Genomic DNA, 23,505 nt, shown 5'->3' with positions numbered 1-23,505 from the left:
AGAAAAAAGGAGCTGAATGCAGGAAGGAGAAGTAAATGGAAAAGTCCAGCCCCACACGATAAGGAGTCAGGACAGGAGAGACATCAAATCAGTCAGAAATACACAAGAGCAGTTGCTAATGCTGTGTCAGGAAATAAGGTAGCTAGAGAAAGGTTGCAATCTAAAGAGAAAACACTTTTAGGAAATGGCAAAATTAAAACAGAAGTAGATATGTAAAATAGATGAATGAAGACAAGGTCTTCCTGCACCAAGGGAGTTGTTTAGGAGAAACAGTGTCCGTTTGTGGCCAGCGATAATACTTTCCATTCAATAGAGTTTGCAGCTTGCTGATTCATATGATTGCAGGCTGGCGCCCTGCTGGCGAGCCTCTCCACTGAAATTAAATCCACTCTCTTCAGTTATAAATTATAATGCTCTATAAACAACACTCCCATTGGGAATGGGGGAGGGAAAGAGAGAGGGAGGCAGGGAGGGAGAGAGAAAGAGGAAGAGAATGAGAGGAACAAGTGAGACAGAAGAGGCAGGCAGGGAGGGAGGCAGGGAGGGAGGGCAAGCTTGCTTTCTGCACAGCCCACTCACTGTTTCATGTTCTGCTCTTCAGCAACAAACAAGGCGAGCAGTCCTCCACACGGCAGGCAGGCACTCTGCTGTAATTCATACACTGTTTGATGTGGCGCCCAGAAAGGAACATGGGATAGTAACGCGAGTCTAGAGGGAAAGCACTTAGGCGGCAGTGAGTACTCCCGCACAAGGAGAGAGAGCCCGTTTCATATATGGATTTTTTTCAAATATATTATTGAATAGATCTTTGGAGTCTCCAGGGACAGCCAAAATGAATAAAATCCTGAATTCTACTTAGATAAATCAGACCTCCACGTTGGGCATCTATTCATATCCAAATCAATAGTAGATAGATGTCCCCCTCCCCATAAGATCCACAAGAAAAGCAAAGAAGGAGGAACACAGAGTTAAAAATAATCAATCCCAAATGGCTTCAGACGCACAGTCCAGAGCAAAGACAATGGTCAATGATCTATCTGATCGCCACCGCAGCCAGAGATGGACATGTTTATTGACTTGTTAGGAACATCTACTTCAGAACTCAGTGCTCAATTAGTGTGTGATGGTATAGTTGATTAGAAACTTCAGAAACTATTTCTTCAAGAGAGAGTTTTCAAGTGGGGTGGGAGGAACAACCCCATGAATATTAAATCAGCCAAAAACTCTGTGAAGTGGCCTACTGCTGATTTGTCTGCATGCAACCAGTTCCCAAGACTAACCTGTGTCCACAGACCAGATTCTTCAATGCACGTGAGCCTTATAAGTGTTATATACGCTCCAATGAAGGGAAAAGAATAATTCATTATCTGCCACCTAGTACCCCAAGCTTCACACCACAACATCTCTCATCAACTACAAAACCACAATTGCAGATATATATATATATAAAAAAATCAGTCTTGCAATCTCTTCCCAAATGCTGAAGCTGGGCATAAAAATAAAGGTGGGGGAGGAGCTGGAGAGAGGGAGTAGGAGGGCAATCGTCAAACTCAGGTATAAGGATGGCCTGGGAAAGGAGCCATCAACAGAGATGCCACCACCAGTGGGGATCCAGGAAGCAGGCCTCCACAAGCTACAGCTCCCATTTCTCCACTTTTATGTGTGTACAGAGCAGACATTGCTCTAAGTTTACCCCAAAGAAGCAGACAGAAGAGATGCCACCTTCCCTGAATCCACAGAATAAAAAAAGAACAAGAAAAAGAACAAGAAAAGGAAAAAGGACAGGCAACTGCCATTCCAAGTTTTGGCTGGAAGTATTTTTACCTGGTTAAATTCCAATCCCTGGATAGAAGACTTTAAAATTAATATCACTGACCCAAACCTTAATCAGAGTTAAGACTTAGTAACAATTCTAGGTTTTTTCTTTTTGATATTCTCTCTCTCTCTCTCTCTCTCTCTCTCTCTCTCTCTCTCTCTCAAATATGTCTGGCTGGCTGGCTGACTGTCTCTGCTTTTGTCTGTGGCGCACACCGAGTAAATGATTTGCTGATAGGTGAGGTTCAGCAAATGCTTTTCTTTCCTTTGAATGCCTGGTGAGCATGTTGGGAAGAGTCATTTAAGTCACTTAAGACAATCCCATGAAAAGTAAAACTCGATTCTGAAATAAGAGTATAAGTTAGAGTTTAAAAATAAATTAAATAAAGGAAACATTAAAAGATAAATGGCGCAGGATGCTCTGTGGCTGAGGTAATCGGAGTGGAGAGGGAGGAGGGTTACGTTAATAAATGATTAAAAGGCCTTAACAAGGGCCTATCAGGTTGACCAGGAAAGCGTTCCTCCGCCCTGCTCCTCCCCCAGACCACCTTTTTTACATTTGTTCTCAATGCAGATCAATATGGTTTTCATTTGCTGATTTCCATAATGCCGTATGTGATCTGCCAGCCTGACATAATGAAGCTGGAAAGAGCTGAAGTCATTCGAACGTTCTCGCTTGCATGACTGTCGCCAGTTCTCCAAATGCCTGTTATCCGAGAGCCAATATCTCCCTCCTGCTTATTGACAAATACCAGAAAGGTTTGCCTTGGGGCAGACATCAGAATCCAGTCCTGGGTGGCAGATCTATGTTGAAATTCAGCTAAAAAGCACCCTTCCTCAGTAGCTCCTTTTACCTCATCCTGTTAACTGCGGCTTAGCTTTGTTAAACGAGGAAAAAAAATTTAAGTGTGAATTATCCATTTCTAAATACAAATGCTCTGTTTCTTGATCAAATAACAAATCTAGAAGAAGAAAGCATGAATACTTAACGGGGGTTGGGGGTGGGGTGGTAACCAAAGCCCAGGGACTAGTGACTGCTCCAGGCCACGTTTTCCAGGAGAAACAGCGTAAGAAACTTTGTTAAACTTTATGTAAAAACTAACAGTTATGAGTTTTTTCACACTTTGCTAAACCCAAAGTGTGGTTTACGCATGGACCCACATTTTATAACCCTAACACACACACAGTCAGTCTCTCTCTCTCTCTCTCTCTCTCTCTCTCTCTCTCTCTCTCTCTCTCTCTCTCCTATAGGGTCTCCTATACCTTCTTCATCATACAGTAATATGGGTTTGTTGAAGTTATTCCACAAATCACTTGTATGTTCTTTAATTTCCTATTAAAAATCCTCTCATTGTTTGTTGATCGCCTTTCGAGGCTGGGAAGACAGTTACTTCAAACGGTACACTTCTGAAATGAACTCTTTTTTTTTTTAATTAATTAATTTATTTATTTAATATAAGTACATTGTAGCTGTCGATTACAGATGGTTGTGAGCCACTATGTGGTTGCTGGGATTTGAACTGGGGACCTTCGGAGGAGTAGTCAGTGTTCTTAACCGTTGAGCCATCTCACCAGCTCTGAAATGAACTCTTTGTCTTTTGCAAACTAAAACCCATAGCAAATGAAACTAGTAAGTGTGCTGGGTAAGGACGGGTCAACATTCCCACTACAGGGATGGAGATGCACCCAGTCCCAGTGTCTGTGTTTATGACACAAGTCACTTCTTCTAACTTGACCACATTGAATAAGAAGCTGGGCTGTGGTGGCATACATCTTTAACCCCAGCATTCAGAGGCAGGCAGATCTCTGTGAGTTCAAGGTCAGCCTCGTCTACAGAGAGGGTTCCAGGACAGCTAGAGTTATTCAAAAAGCTACACAGTCACTCCTTTTTTAAAACAACAAGAACAGAAGACAACAAAGCCCAAAAGCCTGTGGTGGCAGTTATATCCTAGACTTTCTAAATCAAATTATATACATTGGTAAAAAAAAAAAAAAAAAAAAAAAAAAAGAACCACTCCACACCAAGTTTTTAAATCAGTTAGGTTTCCAAAAATTAAGTGCATTTCAACCTCAGCTCATGTCAGCAACATGAATTTTTCTCTTTCTTTCCCCCTCTTCTCCCTTCCTTCCTTCCTAGCTTCCTTCCTCTTTCCATATGACCTCAAGCTGTCTCAAAAAAAAAAAAAAAAAAGCAGTGTGATAAATATGTTAGGAGACCAGGGTGGTCCATGGAGAAGAGCAGCCCCTGAGCTTCCCTGAGTGCTGCTGTTATCAAAAGCTTAAAGCAGACTAACAATGAGGCATGGAAAACAGTTATCTTTAGAGCAGGGACTGTCCAGTTTTAGTGTTGGTTGCTCATGTGCCTGGAATATAGTAGCAGATTCTGCCCCCACATGGGAGAAGAGCAGTCGACATTACCACAACAATTTACTACAGAAGCTGATGAGTTGCTGTCAAGTTGCCTGTGAGGTTTAGGAAAATGGACCAAAAGGAAAAAAGGGAGGAAGGAAAGCGAAGGAAGATTGCAAAGGCACACGATGCCGGTCAACCAGCACTCGGGAGGCTGAGGCTGGAGGGCGTGGGCTCGAGGGGTTGAGGCTATCCAGGAGCAAAACTGTCATGGCTGGGGTTCAGGGGCACAGAGATGCTGGAGAGAACGCATTTCAGGGAACCTCTGCCATCTGGGAACTGAGTGAATAGAAGTTGCTGTTAACACTGGGGTTTGGTGAGGCTGGGAATGTTTTCAGGGTAGCATCTTTTAAGCACATTGAGCCACCTCTTCCTTTCTGAGGCTCAGAATAAAAACAATGATTAAAATAGCATGAAGGAGAGGTAAGATGGCTTAGCAGATAAAGGCACTTGCTGCCAAGTCTGACACCCTGACACCCTGAGCTCAGTCCCCAGAACCACAGGGTGGAAGGAGAGGACCAAGTTCTGCAAGCTATCCTCCGACACCCCACCTGTGCCTCAACTCGGTACTGCACCCCCTCCTTGGACAAATAAATGGATGTAAAAAGGGTTTCTTGTGTAGCTCTGTGTGTCTTAGAACTCACTCTGTAGACCAGGCTGGCCTTGAACTTAGAGAATTCTGCCTGACTCTGCCTTATGAGTGCTGGGACTAAAGGTATGTGCCACCACCACCTAGCTAGGGAAAAAAAATGTAAAACTAAGAAAACAGAGAGAAAAAGTTCTATTGCCTATGAACCAGGATGAAAGGTTCCTGTGGTGTCCTTGAGACCAGTGGAACTGGAGCTGGGCTTCCGTAGAAGAGAAAGCCTGACTGCTGTGATCAGAGAGGGGCTTCTAGGGGGAGGCAATGGTGTCAGGAAGGAAACACCTGCTATTCTGTGAAACAAGGATGGAGAAAACACTCAAAGTTCTTTCCAGGAGCTCAAAAAAAAAAACAAAAAACCTCGATATAGGAGGACAGAGGTGTTTTATTTTATTTATTCTATATGCAGCCTAGGATAACCCGAACTTGTCATTCTCTTGCTTCAGCCTCCCAAGTGCTAGACTTGTGGAGTGTCTACCATGCCTGATCAGAAAGTGTTTTTAAAAATGATTTAGGAAAGGTATGAAGCCCATGTAGTATTAAAAGAACAACAACAACAACAACAACAACAACAACGCCAGGCCATCAACCAATGGTTTCCTGAAGAAGGCATCTATTCTGAGAGGCAGGCCTGCCTCAACCAGGCTGTCACTAAGTACTCTCTAGGGAGACAGGATGCTGTGGAAAGACCCATTAGTTTGGAAGCTATAGCTTCCTCCCTTTTGCTTTTCTGAAAGATAACTTCAATATTTTACTGCCATCTTGAGTTTTAAACAAACAAACAGAAAAGCACAGGGGAGGCTGTAGTACTCTAGAGTGCTCCCTCAGGGATGTGGCACTATAGAGTGTGCTCCCTCAGGGATGTGGCACTGTAGAGTGTGCTCCCTCAGAGATGAGGCACTGTAGAGTGTGCTCCCTCAGAGATGTGGTACTGTAGAGTGCTCCCTCAGAGAGGTGGCACTGTAGAGTGCTCCCTCAGGGATGTGGCACTATAGAGTGTGCTCCCTCAGGGATGTGGCACTATAGAGTGTGCTCCCTCAGGGATGTGGCACTGTAGAGTGTGCTCCCTCAGAGATGAGGCACTATAGAGTGTGTTCCCTCAGAGATGTGGCACTGTAGAGTGCTCCCTCGGGCTGTGATCCTGGCAAGGCCAGGACAATGACAGTGAAGTTTAGGGTTATCTGCCTTTCTCCTCTGATCATCATCTACTGCTCCTGTGATGTCATGGTCAGCATTCTTTAGACATGTAGGTGGCAGCCACATCTTCTTCCTGGTTTTAGAACCCTCCTTACCAGTGGTTTTCAAGCTTCTTAATGCTGCGACCCTTTAATACAGTTCCTCATGTTGTGGTGATCCCCAACTATAAATTATTTCTTTGATACATTATAACTGTAATTCTGCTACCGTTAAGAATCATAATGTAGGTATCTGATGTGTGACTCCTGTAAAAGGGTCTCTCGGCCTCAAAGGGGGCGTCGACCATCTGTTGGCACAGAGGATCTCTGACCTTGCTGAACTATGTTGCCTGGACGGCTGGTACTTGCCACTCTTCCTACAGAAAGAGTTCCTTGTCTTGCAAGGGAATCCTGTGGTCCAGCCCATGAGCTCTGCATCCACAGGTGCTGAACAGTGGGTCCATGGAGGCAATGAGGAGCTGTGCACAAGTTCTTTAAATTAACAGTGGGAATGTAAGATTTAGAAAGGAAGAGTTAGTAAGAGCAGGAACAAACTGTTTGTTGTCACTGCCATTTTCAGGGACACACTAGAAGGGCAGGTGAAAACTTATGGTCTAGAGGCGACCCCACTGAAAGCCCTTGCTTGAGGGCCACATCTGAGATTCGCTCCCCTTTCACCAGGCTCCCAGAGAACTCAACTTCAAAAGGAGGTTTGAGCAAGGGGGGAGAACCAAGATCAGGAGCTCATGAGAAGGATTTCTAGTCACGGTCAGGGAGTGAAATGAAATCATGAGGTAAGAGACGTATTAGTGACGCTAAGGTCAGGACCAGGGCAGGATGTGTTAAGACAGAGGAGGCCTGTCATGGGATCAGAGGCAGCCTCGTGACTCGAAAACATTTTGAACTCGGCCTCAGTTTCCTCAACTCTAAATATACCTGCCACCAAATCTAATTATTATTAATTACACAAAGAGGAACTGAAGTCTAATAATGCACTAGAGAGCTGGGTGTTTCTGCATGGGCAGGTACAAGGCAGACTGCAGACTTTTTCATCTTTGGAGATGGCACTGGTGGCAGCGTTGCTTGACCCAGAGCAGGTAGAACTCCGTCTCACACATCTCCGACTGGTCCCACTTTCCACTTGGGTGGTGGTTATTATTTTTAATGTATTCTTACTGCAGTAAGTCATAAATAAGCTTACCTATTCAAATGACCACAATAAATGATGCGGAGTAGCACACAGGCCGTGAGCAGCAAAGACCCAGAAGGCAACACTTAAAACATAAACTGCCAACAGTAACCTGATCAGGTTTCATAAATCAGAGCAGCAATGGCCCTAAAGAGTGGCAATGAGCGCTCCAGTAATTGCAGCCTCCTGTCTAGGAGCATACTGTAAAAATAGCCACAGTAAGCAATCCTCCTGGCCAATCAATAGACTCCTATTAACCTCTTGGCCAATTACAGGATGATTGCCTAAGCAAACAAAGAATTATTGGCTGTTTAGTTGGGACTTTATTCAGGCCCCCTCTTCCCCTGTTTCTCATTCTGTTCCGCCTCTCCTGCCCACCCCCTTTCCTGTTAGGAAAAAACATCTGCAAACACCTGATATTCATCTAAGTCCCTGCAGTTGTACAGTCTTGTTAAATTGTTACCACCTTTTCCACAAGCAGTTTTGGCAATTAACCTCATGGCCAGAGACTTCAAAGAAAACAACTGTTGAGTTTAACCTCTCTGAGCTACCATAGATTCTTTTATGATTTTTCCTGAGACACTTTCATCCACAGAGGAAAAATGCAGACTGATAAAATTAATGTTTATTTTAATATTTGCTTAATTTATTAAGAAGGCAAATGCCACAGACGCTGGGCCACAGCAGGATTCTCCGAGTCTCCTGGCTACCACAGACCGGGGGCTTACTTTAATTTACATCCCCAGAGCATGTGTGTGCTCCCTCTGCTCTTCCACAGAGCCTATGCTTGCTGGGACCCACGGATTTGATACATTTGACCCTCGCTTGCCCTTGTTCACAAATCTCTCATATGTTTTTCAAAACTGTTTAAAAGTTCTGGATGAAAAATGTATGTGAAATGCATGCTAAGAACCCCAGTTGCCATTAAAAATCTATTTTCATTTTATATTTTTACCCTCGCAGATATACTTTTTACCTTAAAAGCAGGGCTAATCCTCCAATTCTCATGAGAATAAACTACTTGCAATAAAGATCAAAATATATGACTGGGCAAGCAACACAATTCTTCTCCAGTAACCGTGGAGCCTGTGTATTTCTATGCAATTTATGCTGTGTAACCAGCCCTGTCCAGCTGTAGACAACAGCAGCCATGGGCCTGTTCTGCTAGGTGAAGGCAGGCTTGTAGAGGTAGGTGTATTAACTCCTTCAGGCTACAGAGTTCATTTAGGATTTTAATAAAAGTGATTAAATATTTAGTAGATTCTGAGAACTACGGAAGCCTCCTCTCTCCCTGGCAATGTGAAGCTCTGGAAAACTGCCACTCTTATGAAATCTGAAGAACTCTACTAATGATGTGGAATAGTCATACTGAGATCTAGACACGAACAAACGTGTAGCAAAGTTGAAAGAGCTTTTTTTTTTGATATTTATGGTCACCAACATCGATATGTTTATAATTAGTTCCACCAAAGCTATATGTAGCTGCTTCTCAAAAGATGACGTCACTCGGCGGTGCAACACCATACGCTCTGGCGATCCAGTTAAGGCGTCCGTAAGACAAAGCAGCAGGTGCTACAAGAGCACCAAGCCTTGAAGAGCAGAGATGGAGGCACAGTAGTTTGCAAGGAGTCAGAACAATGTAGATTCCCCATGAGGTTCCTTGTTCATTGGTCTGTGAACAGCCAAGCATAGCACTGGGCCTATAAGGGAAACTGGGAGAATAGAATAGAGTTGTGTACATAAGACAAAAAAAACCACTGAACTGTTTTAAAAATCTATAAAATCTATAAAATCTAAAAATCTATAAAAATGTAAATCCCCTGTCTCTCTTGGCTAATACAGGGTCTGGCAAAAATGGGTCAACAAATCCACACCAGCACTGTGGGACGTCCCAGCAGTAAGCTGGAGCCCCTGCCACTAAGCCTGGCCTACCCTGCTCTAACCCTCTTATACATGATGGAAGAACTGTCTAGCACATAGCATTCAGTACACAGTAAGTACTCAAAAGGGGGTCTTCAATAGCTGCAATGCCAACTCTATGAGGAAAGAATAGAGATGGCTAGGATAGTTGTGAGGCAGAGACACAGTGGAATGTGTAAGGCACATCATTTTATTTGATACGATTCTTTTTTGAGACAGGATCTGTGCTGTCAAGTTTTATGTCAATTTGACACAAGCTAGAGTCATCAGAGGGGAAGGGGCCTCATTTGAGAAAATGCAACTACGCTGTAGGCTAGATTGTACAGCATTTTCTTAATTTATGATTGATGGGGGAGGGGCCCAGCCCACTGTGGGTGGGACCCTCCCTGGGCTAGTGGTTCTGGGTTCTATAAAAAAGCAGGCTGATCAAGTCATGAGGAGCAGGCCAGTAAGCACCACCCCTCCATGGCTGATGCATCAGCTCCTACCTCCAAGTTTCTGCCTTGCTTAAGTTCCTGTTCTGGATACAGCAGTGTAAGCCCAAAAACCCTTTTCTGCCCAGATTGCTTTGATTGTGGTTTTATTGTAGCAATAGAAACCCTAACTAGGACAGGGTCTCACTCTGTAGATCAAGCTAGTCTTAAACCTCCTGCCTCAGCTTCTTGAGTCTAAGGGGGGAACACATGAGCCATGATGCCCAGCTCTACACTCAAGAGGTTCCTAAAACTTCAATGTTCCCTAGCTAAAATTCCCACAGCAATAAGAATGTTACAATGTTTCTTATGGAATTTGGTAAATAACTAGATTTGGTTTTAGATAAGTATTCTTAGCCCTCGGGTGTGTTGGGAATGCAAAAGTTTCTCTTCAGACAAACTGGGAAATAGCTAGTCTGAACCAGGGAACCATGTGAGTGACACTGAAGACCAAGTCCTGAGAAGTAGGTGTCCATTAGCTCTGCCTTGATAAAGGCAGGGCTGGAGGTAAAGGAGCTTGCTGCTAGCTATCCAGGGCTAGCTCCCACAGACCATGTTCAGTGACTCAGAGCATCCTTTAACAACCATTCTGGAAGACCAATACTCTCTTGGGACATAACCCCTCCATAATATACAAACACACAAACATGCACACGTGCACGCTCAAAAAAAAGAAAAAAAGTCTTGTCATAGGAGCACAACTGTGCAGTTTCCTTTCCTTCAGTTGGTTTCCCTTAGAAATAGTGTTTCTCAGTCACAGTTCACACATTCTCAATATGTGGGGTCCAAAATGGGGGCTTGGTTGTCCACTGCAGATAGTTCCATCCTTGTATTGCATGGGAGGAAGAAGAAAGCAGAACACCAGTGTACACGCAGTCTAGAATCCAGTCTGTCTCCAACCTCGGGATCCTTTCACGTCAGCCTCTAAGCCCCCTCTGCCAGTGGAGCTCAGGAGTTGAGGATGGCACTAAGGGGGCACCCGGGAATGCTGTGAGGACAAGGGCTGCACTGTATCTGGGGCTGAGACATTAGACAATATGCTTTGGGAAGCAGGTTTCCCGGAAGCCCAAACTGGTACAGTAAGCTGCCTTGGAGCTGAACCTCTATAACTTTGTGGTGATTCACACGGGGTCAGTCTCTCCTGAAGGAAAAGTCCAGCTGCAGGAAAAAGGACAAAAGTCAGCTTCACTGGAGGATGTAAGGTTCTGGTACTCATGAGGCAGAGAGGCAGGTGGATCTCTGTGAGTTGGAAGCCAGCCTGGTCTACACGGGGTGTTTCCTATGCAGACCCTGTGACAAAAACAAATACCATACAAAACCCAAGAAGAAAATAACAGGCAGTCTTGTGGAGGAGTAGCCTGGAGGAAGACAGTTGGTGGTTTGTGCAAACTAGTGGCCTGGGTTCAAATAAGTCAGGCAAGAAAAAAAAATGTCTCATATACATGAAATTCAATCATATCTAAAACTTCCTCTGTCTACTCTTGTTAGAAAACTCTTTCAATAATCAACTGAACTCTCTAGGGAACACAATTTCTGGTTATTCGCGTGGTAACATGTAGCAGTATGATCCCCTTTTAATTTTCATATTCTTGGTTGACCCTCAGTCGAGGGGAGGGCTATTTGTGCCAAACATTTAAGCACCATTTTTAAAAGCAACATTAATGACACGAGGGCCTGGTGCTACGCTACACAGTTGAGTGAACTCCCGCACAGATCGGCGAGAGGGCTGGAGATGCCTCTCTCCAGAGGTCTGTTTCTCATCTCCAAAGCCTATGTACTCAGCAGAGTGGGAAGAGAGCCTCTCTTCCCCTCCCAACCCTCTCCCCAAGGTCCTCCCCAGCCCCCACCTCTCTCCAGAGCCCCGCAGCAGAGAGCAGGAACTGGAGCAAATGCTTTTGTGAATTAAGAGATCTCGTGAGCGTAAATTTGGTCAGGCTGCCCCCTTCTGCAGGCCAGCCCCTGCTGCTGCCCCAGGATGTGAACTGTCAGTTTGCATAGCTGGTGATGAGTTGCAGAGCCATCAGCAAAGGTGAGGACGGCAGGAGCAAGAAGGATGCAAGACTGGTGGAAATCATTTCACAAGGAAAATTTCAGCCATCAGTGGGAGGAAGCTTTGAAAAATGCTGCCATTTCCGAGTCAGAATGAAGGAAAAATTAAATTACTGCCGGTGAGGCGAGCCAAAGATGCATCTTCCTCCAGGGAGAGGTTTGATAATGGTAAACACTTGACAGCTGGCCTGAGTTGTTATCTTGTTCTAACAGTTGTTATGGTCTAAATGAATATTTCTGATAAGGGAAGAGAAGGAAAAATTTAAACACTTTCATATTTTTATGTTTTAAAACATACAGTGCTGAGCCAAACAGGTTTGGGTCACTTTGTCACTAGCGGCTACTGTCAAGGCTGTGATGACCTGGGACTGGAGTTTTACCAATAACAGGATCTCAGCTAATCCATACAAAGCAATTTTTTGATGTAAATCAACTTACTAAGAAAATATTTTTAACCTTTGGCTGCCTCAACAACCAGTAAGAAGCACTTCCAAGGGGGCATGAAAATGTCAAGAAAATAAAGTTATTTAAAACAGCTACAGGTGATACACTAACAAACAGGCAGAAAATACTATATTGTTGAATGAGATTTGTAAGCTACTGACAATCCTAAGATTTCAAACTTTCACAGATCTTATTTTATTTCTTATAAAAGAATTAATCCAAATACCTCAGAAAAATAACAGATTAAGGAACCAACATTTTAAATGTTCAAAAACAAAACAAAACTCCTATTTATTGGGTCACTAGCAATTCTACAATCCCCCAAAATTTAGAAATCCTGGAGGGATGTCTTGTTTTAAAACTCCTGCTCTGTTCCTATATATAGCAAATTAAAACAAGTCTGAGTTACTGCCCAAGTCTTCCCTGCACAGGACCAGCCACAGGATCTAGACATCTGAGGATGTTCACTGGACACGTGGAGTCCCTTGCCTTCCTTATACCAGTTGCTGTTATGTCTTTAGAAAGAGAAGTGAAGTCCTGAGAGTGCCCTCAGGACCCTCAATCTACTGAAACAGTCACAGTCACAGTCCTAACTTATCCTGCCTTGTGCATTCCACTAGACTTGAGATGGCCAGTGGCCAAGAAACGAAACAGGGTCGGGAGAGGGCGATGCAGAAATGGTGGAGAGGAGGGGCTAGGAAATCTTGCACAGAAGATTATTAAAAAATTAATTTTCATGTCTTTCTTCAACATGATTTGATTGTTAATTGCCTAAAATAGAATCAGCATAAGTAAGGGAATCATTATTTAATATGTAGAAAAACTCCATGGAGTCCCAACTTGGTGTTCCACATTTGGTCTCTAGCCCAGCACTTTGGGGACATTTTGTATCTTTTTGTAACAGTGTACACTTTAGCATGCATTTGCAAGCACTACACTCTGTCCAGAAGAAAACTTTAGCCAAATCCTTTTCCCTAAGTATCTTTGAAAACCAAAATCAGAGGCTGTATCTTTACTCTGTATTATCGGGAAGTCAGAATTTCACCCCCTCCCCCACTCTGGGACCCTGACCTGCCTTAATATGAAAGTATATAAATTGATATTAAAAGTATGGCATTTTAAGAATGTTTCAAAGTGAGGTCAAACTGGTGTTAAGAACCCTACTGGTGAAGGCTGAAACAACAGTCTGGCTGAGCAGTCTTAAGTGCAGCTGCCTCCAATTACCAGGCACATCTTAGCCTGGCTTTCTACTGAGGAAACAATGCAACCAAGGCCCTAAGTCAGAAAGTCAAGTCAGAGAACTTACTAACAAGGCAAACTGGACAAGTGTCAGGGTGCTGTGGCCGTCCCCGCCAGACACTGTTACCTGACTCTCACCAAGGATGAAGCCAAGAGCAAATGCTGGAGAGAATGCTTCTGTCAGCAATCTCTAAGAACCTGGACGACTACACCAGTGCAGACACCCCTACAGCGGCAACCGAGGCCCACAAATACACTGATAGAAACAAAACACGATAAAGCATATAGTCTATCCTGACACCAACAGCTGCCACACTGGGCCATCCTGCTGCACCCATACGCCTATTTCCAGTCTCCAAATCCACATATCATCAAGTCAATTTTGTCCAATACAGTACACAAAACACCATAGATCATCTAAGCACATTATTTCATTTTGACTGCCCCTTCCTGCCTTCACTTGCATTCCAAACTCCCTCATGACAACACCCTATCCCCCAAGTGAAAAAATCTTTGGCTAGTACAAACTTGTATCCCAGGAAACACAAAAACAGAGGGCATTTAACTGATATGCCAAATTTTTATTTTATACAAAGGCTGATACTGTCCACGACCCTTTCATTCCTAAAATTCTCTAGTGCCAAAATCCACTTCAGTTCACCCTTACCAAAACTAGGACCCTGTCACCTAGTGCCATGTAAAGACAAACAGGAGACAAGGTGCCAGCTTCAGTCACTCATACCTGAGTGACATCTGGTCCTGCTGATGACTAACCCTGTCTCCTTAGTCAGACTGTACACCCCTCTAGAGTCTTTTTCCTGCATTTGTATAGGTTATCTCATTTAATCCTCTTGCCTGCCCAGTTTTTGAAGTTAGAGAACTAAATGAGATAACCTATACAAATGTAATGTCACTTCTTTCTCAAGGCTGCCCAACCTTCTGACACTGAAACCTGACATTGTCATTGTCTGAATTGGTGTTTCTATTGCTGCAACAACACGCCATGATCAAGCCACTCAGTTGTAGTAACCTGTGAGGTGCCAAATGTTACACAGATGCTTCACAGTAAAAGAATGGATATAAATTTTGTCCAAGAAATATCTACCTGGCTACCAATTTAAAAATCACAAACTAAAAGCTCTCCATTGACTAATGAGATGAATGAGAAAGTTCGTCTTTTGTTTGTTTGTTTGTTTGTTCTTGGTACATTTTCACTTTCAGAGACAGCTGGACACCAAAATACAACATTGGAAAATAGGAACCAGTGAGTGGCTTTCATAGGCTGTGACTGGGGAGCTTTGGTTATGTGGTAACTGAGTACACCAAGCTCTTAAATGGACATTCTTTCTTCACATCTTTCCCACATGTACTCCATATCCTATCGCTAGGATACGCCACATTTCCAAACCTTCCTCTCTTGTCCCTTGTCCCCGCGCTTCTAGCACTTCCCATTCAGTCTAGTCCTAACCCCCCCCTGACAGTTGGATCCCACCCCTCATCTTCTCTGCTATGTATCCAAAGCAGGCCTGTCCTTCCCCCAAATTAATCCAGTATGTGCGGCTCTCACCAGCAGAGTTCTCCTCAATCTTCATTTTCACCTGTCAACATCCCCCATTCCTCACAGTCAGCTCTCAGTGGCGCCCTCTTCCCACTGAGGAAACTGACCAGCCATTCTCTCCCTTGCTGAGAGAGATCTGTCAGCCTGCTGTATGCTGAGAGAGCTGTCAACCTGTTCTATGGTTACCAGAATTTTTTGTTGCCAGCCACTGTGCCCTCTTCTCTTTTCTGTTGCCTCCCAGAGCAAGGAGCATGGCTCTGTGACTCACTGACCTGTGCTCTGCTACTCCTGTGACACTGAGAAGGCTCATCAGTGAAACCATTCACACCTCCGTTCAGGCTGAGTACACACGGGGACTCACTTAATGGAGCCCCTACATCAGCTTTGCCAACAAGAGGCCATTATGGTTCAGATTACAGACAAGGCTTGAGGCACCTCAGGTGATATGAGTCCAGAATAGAAATGGGCAGCCAATCTTCCTCCTCTCTTAATATTTTTATTGAAAACAGTTTTTTTTTTTCATTTGGTATATTCTGATTATGGTTCCCCTCCTCCAAACCCTCCCAATCCTCCCCAATCACTCTGATCCGAACCTTATTTGCTCTCATTAGAATACAGCCAATGAGCAAAGACACAATCCCCACAAATACAGAGATGGTATTGGAAACCTCTCAGGTCAACTGCAGCCGCCTCTAACCTCCTGGCTTTACTGAAAAGGAAGAAGGATCTTTGTGCTTACTCTCTCCTCTGTCTCTTAAACAGTCTTGCTATGTAATGCTGGCTGACCTCAAACTCACAGCAATTCCCCTGATTTAGCCTTCCAAGTGCTGCAATTCTATAATCCCATGAGACACCACACCTGCTTTGTACATAGATTGCCCCTCCCCCTTAATTGGGATCAAACGACCTATTAGTTTAAGGGAACATGTGTACTGTTTAGATTAAAAAATACAACATATCCATAATCCAGAGTTCGAAGCACAAGCAACTTATATGAAGTCAGCCTGGGGGAAAATGTAAGTAAAAGGAAAATTGTTCTTGAGAATCTAAGACTCAAAACCTAACATGTTTTCATTATACTTTAGTTGCTTTTTTTTTTCTAGGCATAATAATTTAATGCGTACTTGTAAGCAAAAATATAGAGCGAGTTTCCATGTAACAAGCAGCTGGGTGAGGGACCGCACACTTTCCAGCACTCAGGAGGTGGAGCTAGGGTGCTCGCTGAGCTTAAGGCTAGCCTGGGACATACAATTAGACCCTACTTTTAAAAAAATCAAAATCTGGGCTGGTGAGATGGCTCAGTGGGTAAGAGCACCCGACTGCTCTTCCGAAGGTCCGGAGTTCAAATCCCAGCAACCGCATGGTGGCTCACAACCATCCGTAACAAGATCTGACGCCCTCTTCTGGAGTGTCTGAAGACAGCTACAGTGTACTTACATATAGTAAATAAATAAATCTTTTTAAAAAATCAAAATTCAAAGAGTATAGTGAAAGTAGGACAATGCCTGATACACACACACACACACACACACACACACACACACACATATATATATATATATATATATATATATATATATATATATATATATATCCTTTTCTGCTTGTAAGCCTGGAGTACTGGCAAAAGCATATCAGCTATGGTCCCTTTCCATTCACTTTTGTGGAATAAATAATATGGGCATGAAAAGAATGTTCCAAGGTATGAGATCCTCTGAAATTCTTCAGGGGAAAAAAAGTTCCAATAAGAAGAACTGCTAGTTTCCCACTGAATGCATAAACAGCCACCACATGTGCTGAGAGGCCAGAAGAAACAAATGTTCAAGCAACATACTTTAAGCTTCAAATAAGGAAGTCTCTATGCCAACAACATTTCTTACGTGTCTCATAAATCATACCTATCATATAATCCAGATTTTCTTCAATGTCTCAACACTTCCACTAAGCAGACCATTACTTTGTATTAATAATCAAATACAAAGAAAGACACACAAGACTTTTACTCAAAGAGGCTAAGAACTGTTGGAGAAACCCTAGACATGAACTTGCCATGGCCAGAGGCCTGATCTCCATGAGCAGGTCCAACCAGTCCTGTGTACCAAGGTAGCTCCACGCTTTCTACCAATATCTGTTCTTTATACAGTATGGACGTGTCCAGCCTCTAACATACTTCCCAGGTTATTAGAACTACGGTTTGTGGTTTTGTTGACATAGAGATCTGAGCACTTATGTTGTCTAATATGATAGCTATTAGCGACTTATGGCTAAATGTAATTACAATGATATAAACCTGCTCCACAGGTCCAGCACTCACCAGGTGTGTGGCACCATCACAGAGGACAGCGCAGACAGCAGAGTGCTCCCATCATTACAGAAAGTTACAGGAGACACTTGACACCCCAATTACCAGTTGCAGAGGTCACACCTTAGCACCAGTGTCTCAAAGCCACTGCTAACACCATGGATTCATTGCGTTTTAAGTTTTGTACACGGAGAGTAAGATTGCTCATTCTCTACCACCTAAGCAGATGAAGATGTCAGAGAAAATCGGCCCCGAGGACTCAAAACAAACCACCATGTCACCATGCCACTGCAAAGAACCCATCTCCATTGTCCTAGTTTGGGTGGCGATGTCCCCAAGACTATTTGTTAAAAGCTAGGTTCTTGGAGGTGGTAGCACCTTCAAAAGATGGAGACTTATGTGATGGGCTTCCCTGTGGACATGTGCTTGAAGGCGACCCTGAAGCCCCTGGTTCTTCCTGTTGTGCTCCCTTGCAAGGAGGCTTTGTCCTGTCAAATGCTCCTGCCCACAAGGCCGGCCTTGCCAGAGGCCTAAAGCAAAGGCTCCTGAGTGCTCCAAAACTGTGAGCCCCAGAAAAACTTGTCTCTTTAGAAGTTGGTTTTCTTGGGCACTTTGCTCCTGGGATGGAAATCCAAGTGACAGAACTATTTACTGAACATGTGCAGAGTTGTCAAGGTAAGAAATGGTATTTCACATTTTGAACAAAATCAATACAACTGTAGTTTGGGACAGGAGTTGCTCAGATCTGCTATGCATATATGCCATTTTAAGTAGGTTCATGCATTTTTAGCTAAAAAGGTTTACTGCATGACAAACATCTGACCAATATGTAACAGGGTTAAGCAGATGCCGGCTGTGGAAACAAGCACTAAGTCCTTTGAGCCTTGGTAGATGCTTGCTAGTTGTGTGCCGTTTGAGCAATATAATGGATTGTGTGATTTCTCCCCAAAAGAAACAATAATTAGGTCATCTTTCATAGCCTACATTCATACTCAGGCTGAGAAACCTCGTTCTAGAGAGAGACAGACAGACAAAACATGCTCCCAATCTTGAAATGCTCACAGCCAAAAGCAAACTGCAGCCAGGATGCTGGTTAGGGATGCACAGAGTAAGGGATGCTTGTGCCAAAAATTGGCAGCCATGATACAGGAAGGGATAGCATGGGCAGACATACAGAGAGTGTGCTGGAGTCTGGGATGAACCAGTTATTCAGAATGGCAAGAGGGAGACAAGAAGGCAGGAAAAGGAAGAGGCCTTGTACATCAAGTGTGGAGCTAACCTTTGCTTGGCAAGCACTTTCCATAAAGACCAGACTGAAAGACTAGCTGGGCCATATGGTGTCTGTTAGCATTGCTCAACGCTGCAAGTAGAGAGAAGTGGAGAGTGGCTGCAGATATGGATAGCACATGGATGCCAACCATGTGGCTGCCATCACCAAACCTTTGGGGATGAGCAAAGCCATCTGATCTCACACAATTGTCAGGGTTTATGAAACTCTTCTTCATTTGATTTCTTTTCCTATCCTGTAAAAATATGAAACTGTTCTTAGCCCCCTGGCTAAATATAAACTGGTGGTAGCAGCAGCTTGCCAGCCCCTGCTTTGGTGTGCACACAGGACTTCAAGGTGACAACTTCACTGGTCAAATAATAAATACAGCAGTGCAGTTGCCCTCAGAGCTCTGGAAGCACAGGGTATCTCGCAGCTATTTTGTGCTGAAGAACAAATGAGCATGACACATGACCTGTCGTTATCTTCTCTGTGATACTTACAATGAGATGGTATGCTACTCAGGGGAATAAAAAGGCTTATTTCAGGCCACTGTGGTGAAATGACATTTACCTAATGCAGATACAAATTTTGTGTTAATTAGTGGACATTTGACATTGATGTGATCTGATTAGTGGGGCAAAGTCAGCCTTAAACTAGCTCGACAGAACTAACATAGTATGCCCTTGAATTGTGAGAGTTAGGGAAGTGTCAAAAAGTACCAGCCAATGAGAAACCACTCAGAATCACCTGCTAAACTCTGAGAATACTAACCACCTTATAAATGACCTAGTAGTGTCCCTATGCGAATCTGGACACAGGGCATCTGGCACATCATTTAAGAGCCTTAGTGCTCTTACCATATCACACAGCCCAGTCTTTATTAGGGACACTATGATGTAAGAAAATGGTATTAGATAAGATGTTTATACATTTAATTACAATTAACTATACAGAAGTATATACTCAACTAATGTTAGCTCTCATTAACTTACAATGTAATCACATGATCTCAACTCCTTCCTCTTTCTAAAATGTTTCTCCCATGGTTTCCACAACTTTTTAATATTCTCTATAATTCTAGAATCAAAAAATCCAGAACTTTGTCTAGTCCGGATTTCTCATTTTAAAGATTAATTTTCTTTGTAATTACATATTTGAGTGCTACTGCCCTTGGCATCTAGAGGAGGATGCCAGGTGCCCTGGAGTTGGAGTTACAAGCAGCTGTGAGCTCCTTTGCATGGGTGCTTTAAATCAATCTCAGGTCCGTGGTAAGAGCAGTACATGCTCTTAGCCACTGAGCCATCTCTTCAGACAAATATTCTCATTTTAAAAGTTAAAATAATTGGCAAATTCATAGAGGAGGTGACACAACCTGGTCTAAAAGGTAAAGGCCTAGTTTGGAAAGTGGTAGAGGAGGAGGAAGAGAGCAGTCAATGGGTTATGGCTTGGCTGAATAGCAGCAATAACTTGCAGTGTTCTACTGAACAAGATGATAAATGGTTGACAGTGACTGCTTGAAAATATCAAACTAGCAAGCAGGATTTTGAATGCTGCCTACACAAAGAGAGATCAAAGGAAGAGGTGATGGATAAGATCAGAGCATCTGATTCTTCATTTATTAAATGGAGGTTAAATTAGAAGAGCTCAGAGAACAAAGACCACTGTACTTAACAAATATTTTTAAAATCATACATGTTCCTTGTTACTACCATCTAACTTATATTGATATTCTATGTCTTCCATTTCTCAAAGGAAGACATGTGTGCATAGAGCACCTATGTTAATTCCTAACATTGCTCTAACCTGTTCTCACCTCACTAAAACTAATACTACTTATTTTCCAATTAAGGCAAACTCTCCCTTTGTGAGAATAACTCCCCCTTCTTTGCTGTATCTCTCAGTCTTAAATACCTTGTGGTCTTTAAATGCTTTCCTGTCTCCAACTCCATGGATCATGGAAATCCTAACTCTGTCTACAACGCACTGTGCTAAAGGACACATAATAAGGAATAAAGGAGAATCATTTTTGAAGGTTCCAATCCACTTTCAGGGCAAGGAAGATTACAAAAGGCATCCTTCCAATCCATTTGCTGATGACGCTGGGAAACAAGCTATTTCCTTTTCTAGCTGGGTTTCTTATGGGTTCCCAGACCCTCAAAGACAGATTCACGTGTCCCTAAAATCTTACTATGCCCATATGAAGCCAGGAAAAATAAACAGCAGTACGCTAAGATCTCAGATTGGAAGTACTTGAGGGGAAATTCAAGTTTAGTACAAGACGACCAATTCTTTCTTCCCCATAGCAGAGAATGAAGCAAACTTGCTCAAATTTGTATGGAATTCTGCTGCCCTGGAGCCTGCTCCTGGTGTTATTCTAGAAGCTGGTTATCTGCCCAGCAGCAAGTCTTCACTTGCAGGCACAGAGAGCCACAGTTTTAACTTTTGCTCCAGCCCTCCGCTTGACATCATTTACCCTACCCTCAGACCTAGCTGACCCCACCTTTATACTTGGAGAGACTTTAATCCTGAAGACAGGACTGGCTCCAGTAGGAACTCTCTGGAACCTGAAAAGTCTCTGCAGAACCCTTCGTCGGTGTGTCCTCTCACTTTAACCACAGGCCTACCTTCAAAGCATCTTTCACTCTGATGATTCTTTGTGTGCTCATCAGACTGGATTAGATTTATAGTTTATCTGAGCATTGGCTATCTGACAGCGTTCTTCAAGCTCAGGAAGACTTTCTCTATAAAAAAGAACGACAATCAGAACCACTGCCTGCTCTGGAACTCAAATTCTTTAGGATGCCAGGTCATATAGGTCAGGGTTGGGCATTTTCCTGTCTGTGGTAGACAGTGTCTCTTCACAGTGGATGGAGGGGTGGACTATGTCTTTATTGATCTTTCCTTTGTCTATCTGCACTATGCCTTTAACACAGGTGCTTAACAAAGTATGCAAAGGTGCTATACAGGTATAGTCATCTTTCTCCTTAGAGGACCACCAGGCTTCCCCAAGTATAGCTGTAGGTGAAATTTTGACCATTCAATGAAATCTTCAGATTCACTGTGCAAATGTAGCATAATTAATCTCTATTAGCATTGACCTTGCCATGTATACCATTGTTAGAGAACATTCCAAAAGAAAACAGAATTTGGTGTTCACTTGGTGAGTGGTAGGTAGGGGGTCATCCACATATAGACTTGAAATTACTGATTTATGAGATGCCCAAAGGCCAAGCTCAAGAAATGGTACTTATCTGAAAAGTTCTCACTCGTGTTCTCAATGTGGAATGCTGTCATTACTCATGGGCATACTGTCACCTGTGAAGCTTTGACCCAGTCACGCAGAAAACTGTCAGTGAACCAGAATTGGTTTCTTTCTTTTTCTTCTGTCAGCATTCTCTCTTGTAAAAATACTAAGAAGGGAAAGTGATTATGGGCATCTAACATCAGATTTAGTAAAAAATCACTAGAGAAAATATAAAGAGCAGAGTGATTTAATGATCTGAGAAAGCAGGCGAAAGTGTCAAGTCTAAAGAATTTTCAGCCAGTTATAGGTTGGGGATGGAGCAGCTTGGAGGGAGGGGAGCACAGCAAGGCAACTGCCAGGGGTTAATCACAACCCCGCACGAAAAGCAGTTAACAAGTGAGAATCAGAACACCCAGGAGGAAAGGAAAGCCGGCTCCATCACCGGGAGAAATAAACAACAAAGAAGAAATATTTCCTTTGGCTACCACTACCTCCTTTTCAAAAGCTCAGAGGGGCTGCGGGGAATGCCAAGGACTGGTTTTCTCTCAACTCCCTCTGAAGCATTTGTCTTCATTACCACTCTTTTTAATCAAGGTTCCTCCGTGAGTGTTGCTGCTCAGCCCCTGAGGGGCAGCTCTGCTCTGTGATAAATCAGAATCCACACCGCAAGTCACTACTCAGCACTCTCGGGGAAAGAAAAACAGACAAGTGCCCACCACAGGCTGAAAAGGCCCAGAGGTCGCAAGAAGGAAAGGCCCCAGTGCAGGAAAAAGGCGGGCAGGGGCAGCAGGGCGCCAAGGCAAACAGAAATTGGACAGACTTAATTACAGGAGTTTGGAATATCAGTTCATTTTAACTACAAATGATCACGAATTTGTTTAATAGATTGCAATTAGTAGCCTTAATAATTTCATACCTAAATCAAACTTGGTAGCCCCAATGGAACCTCAGATAAATTAGTCTATTACCATCAAAACTTCCTTCTTACCTGTATTGTGATATCACTAAGAAAGAAACTATTCTGGCCTACGAACCTTCTATTATTTACTTTATGTAAATGGAATCAGCATCATGAAGTTATAAAGATGTAGTATTACCCCCACTAGAAAGTATCTTGGAGATGACCCAAGTTAAATATAATTGGTTAAAGACCATCGATGACTTCTTTATTCAAGTTAACTGAGCTGGCTAGTTGAAGAAGACTGTTTAGAACGATGGTCCTCAACCTTCCCAATGCTGTCACCTTTCACCTCCCTAATGCCGTGACCCCTTAATACAGTTGTTCATGTTGTGGTGACACCCTCATAAACTTATTTTTCTTGCTACTTCATAACTATAATTTTGTTAATATTATGAATCGTAATGATAGTGTCTGATATGCAGGTATCTCGTATGTGACCCCAAATGGGTCCCAAACCCCAGGTTGAAAACTTCTGCTCTAGAGCCTAGAATTCTATGCCCCATATAAACAACCTCAAGTCTTACGGAATGGCTTAAAAGCTGAAATAATACCAATTATGGAGAAGGTGCAGGCAGAAAGTAGAATATGAGTTATTTATTAACCTGATTTTCTTGCTTTCCATGTGTAGCCCAGGCTGGATCTCACCCTCGTAATCCTCCTACCTCTGCCTCCCACATGCTAGGATCATAGACATGCCCCAACAACCTGCCAGGTTCTAATGTCCCAGTTCTTTATCTCTAAAACACTCTTCTTTCTTCTTTCTTTTTCTTTCTTTCTTTCTTTCTTTCTTTCTTTCTTTCTTTCTTTCTTTCTT

At 43.1% G+C, this 23,505-nt stretch overlaps 1 protein-coding gene across 9 annotated transcripts in view; it reads right to left on the bottom strand.

The window, feature by feature from the left end:
• Positions 1–23,505, bottom strand: part of Bcas3 (BCAS3 microtubule associated cell migration factor) — a 487,192-nt gene that overhangs the window by 187,425 nt on the left and 276,262 nt on the right. The window contains exon 24 of one of the 9 annotated variants that reach the window (XM_029545999.1): positions 8,526–8,943. The exons of the other annotated variants lie outside the window; for them this stretch is intronic. Coding sequence (XP_029401859.1) covers positions 8,861–8,943 — 83 coding nt within the window. The 3' untranslated portion in view covers positions 8,526–8,860. Of the gene's footprint in view, positions 1–8,525; positions 8,944–23,505 lie in introns of those variants that run through there. 9 annotated transcript variants of the gene reach the window in all.

Source organism: Mus pahari, chromosome 14 (genome assembly GCF_900095145.1).
Source record: "Mus pahari chromosome 14, PAHARI_EIJ_v1.1, whole genome shotgun sequence".
NCBI lineage: Eukaryota > Metazoa > Chordata > Mammalia > Rodentia > Muridae > Mus > Mus pahari.
This window is presented reverse-complemented; position numbering and strand designations above follow the sequence as displayed.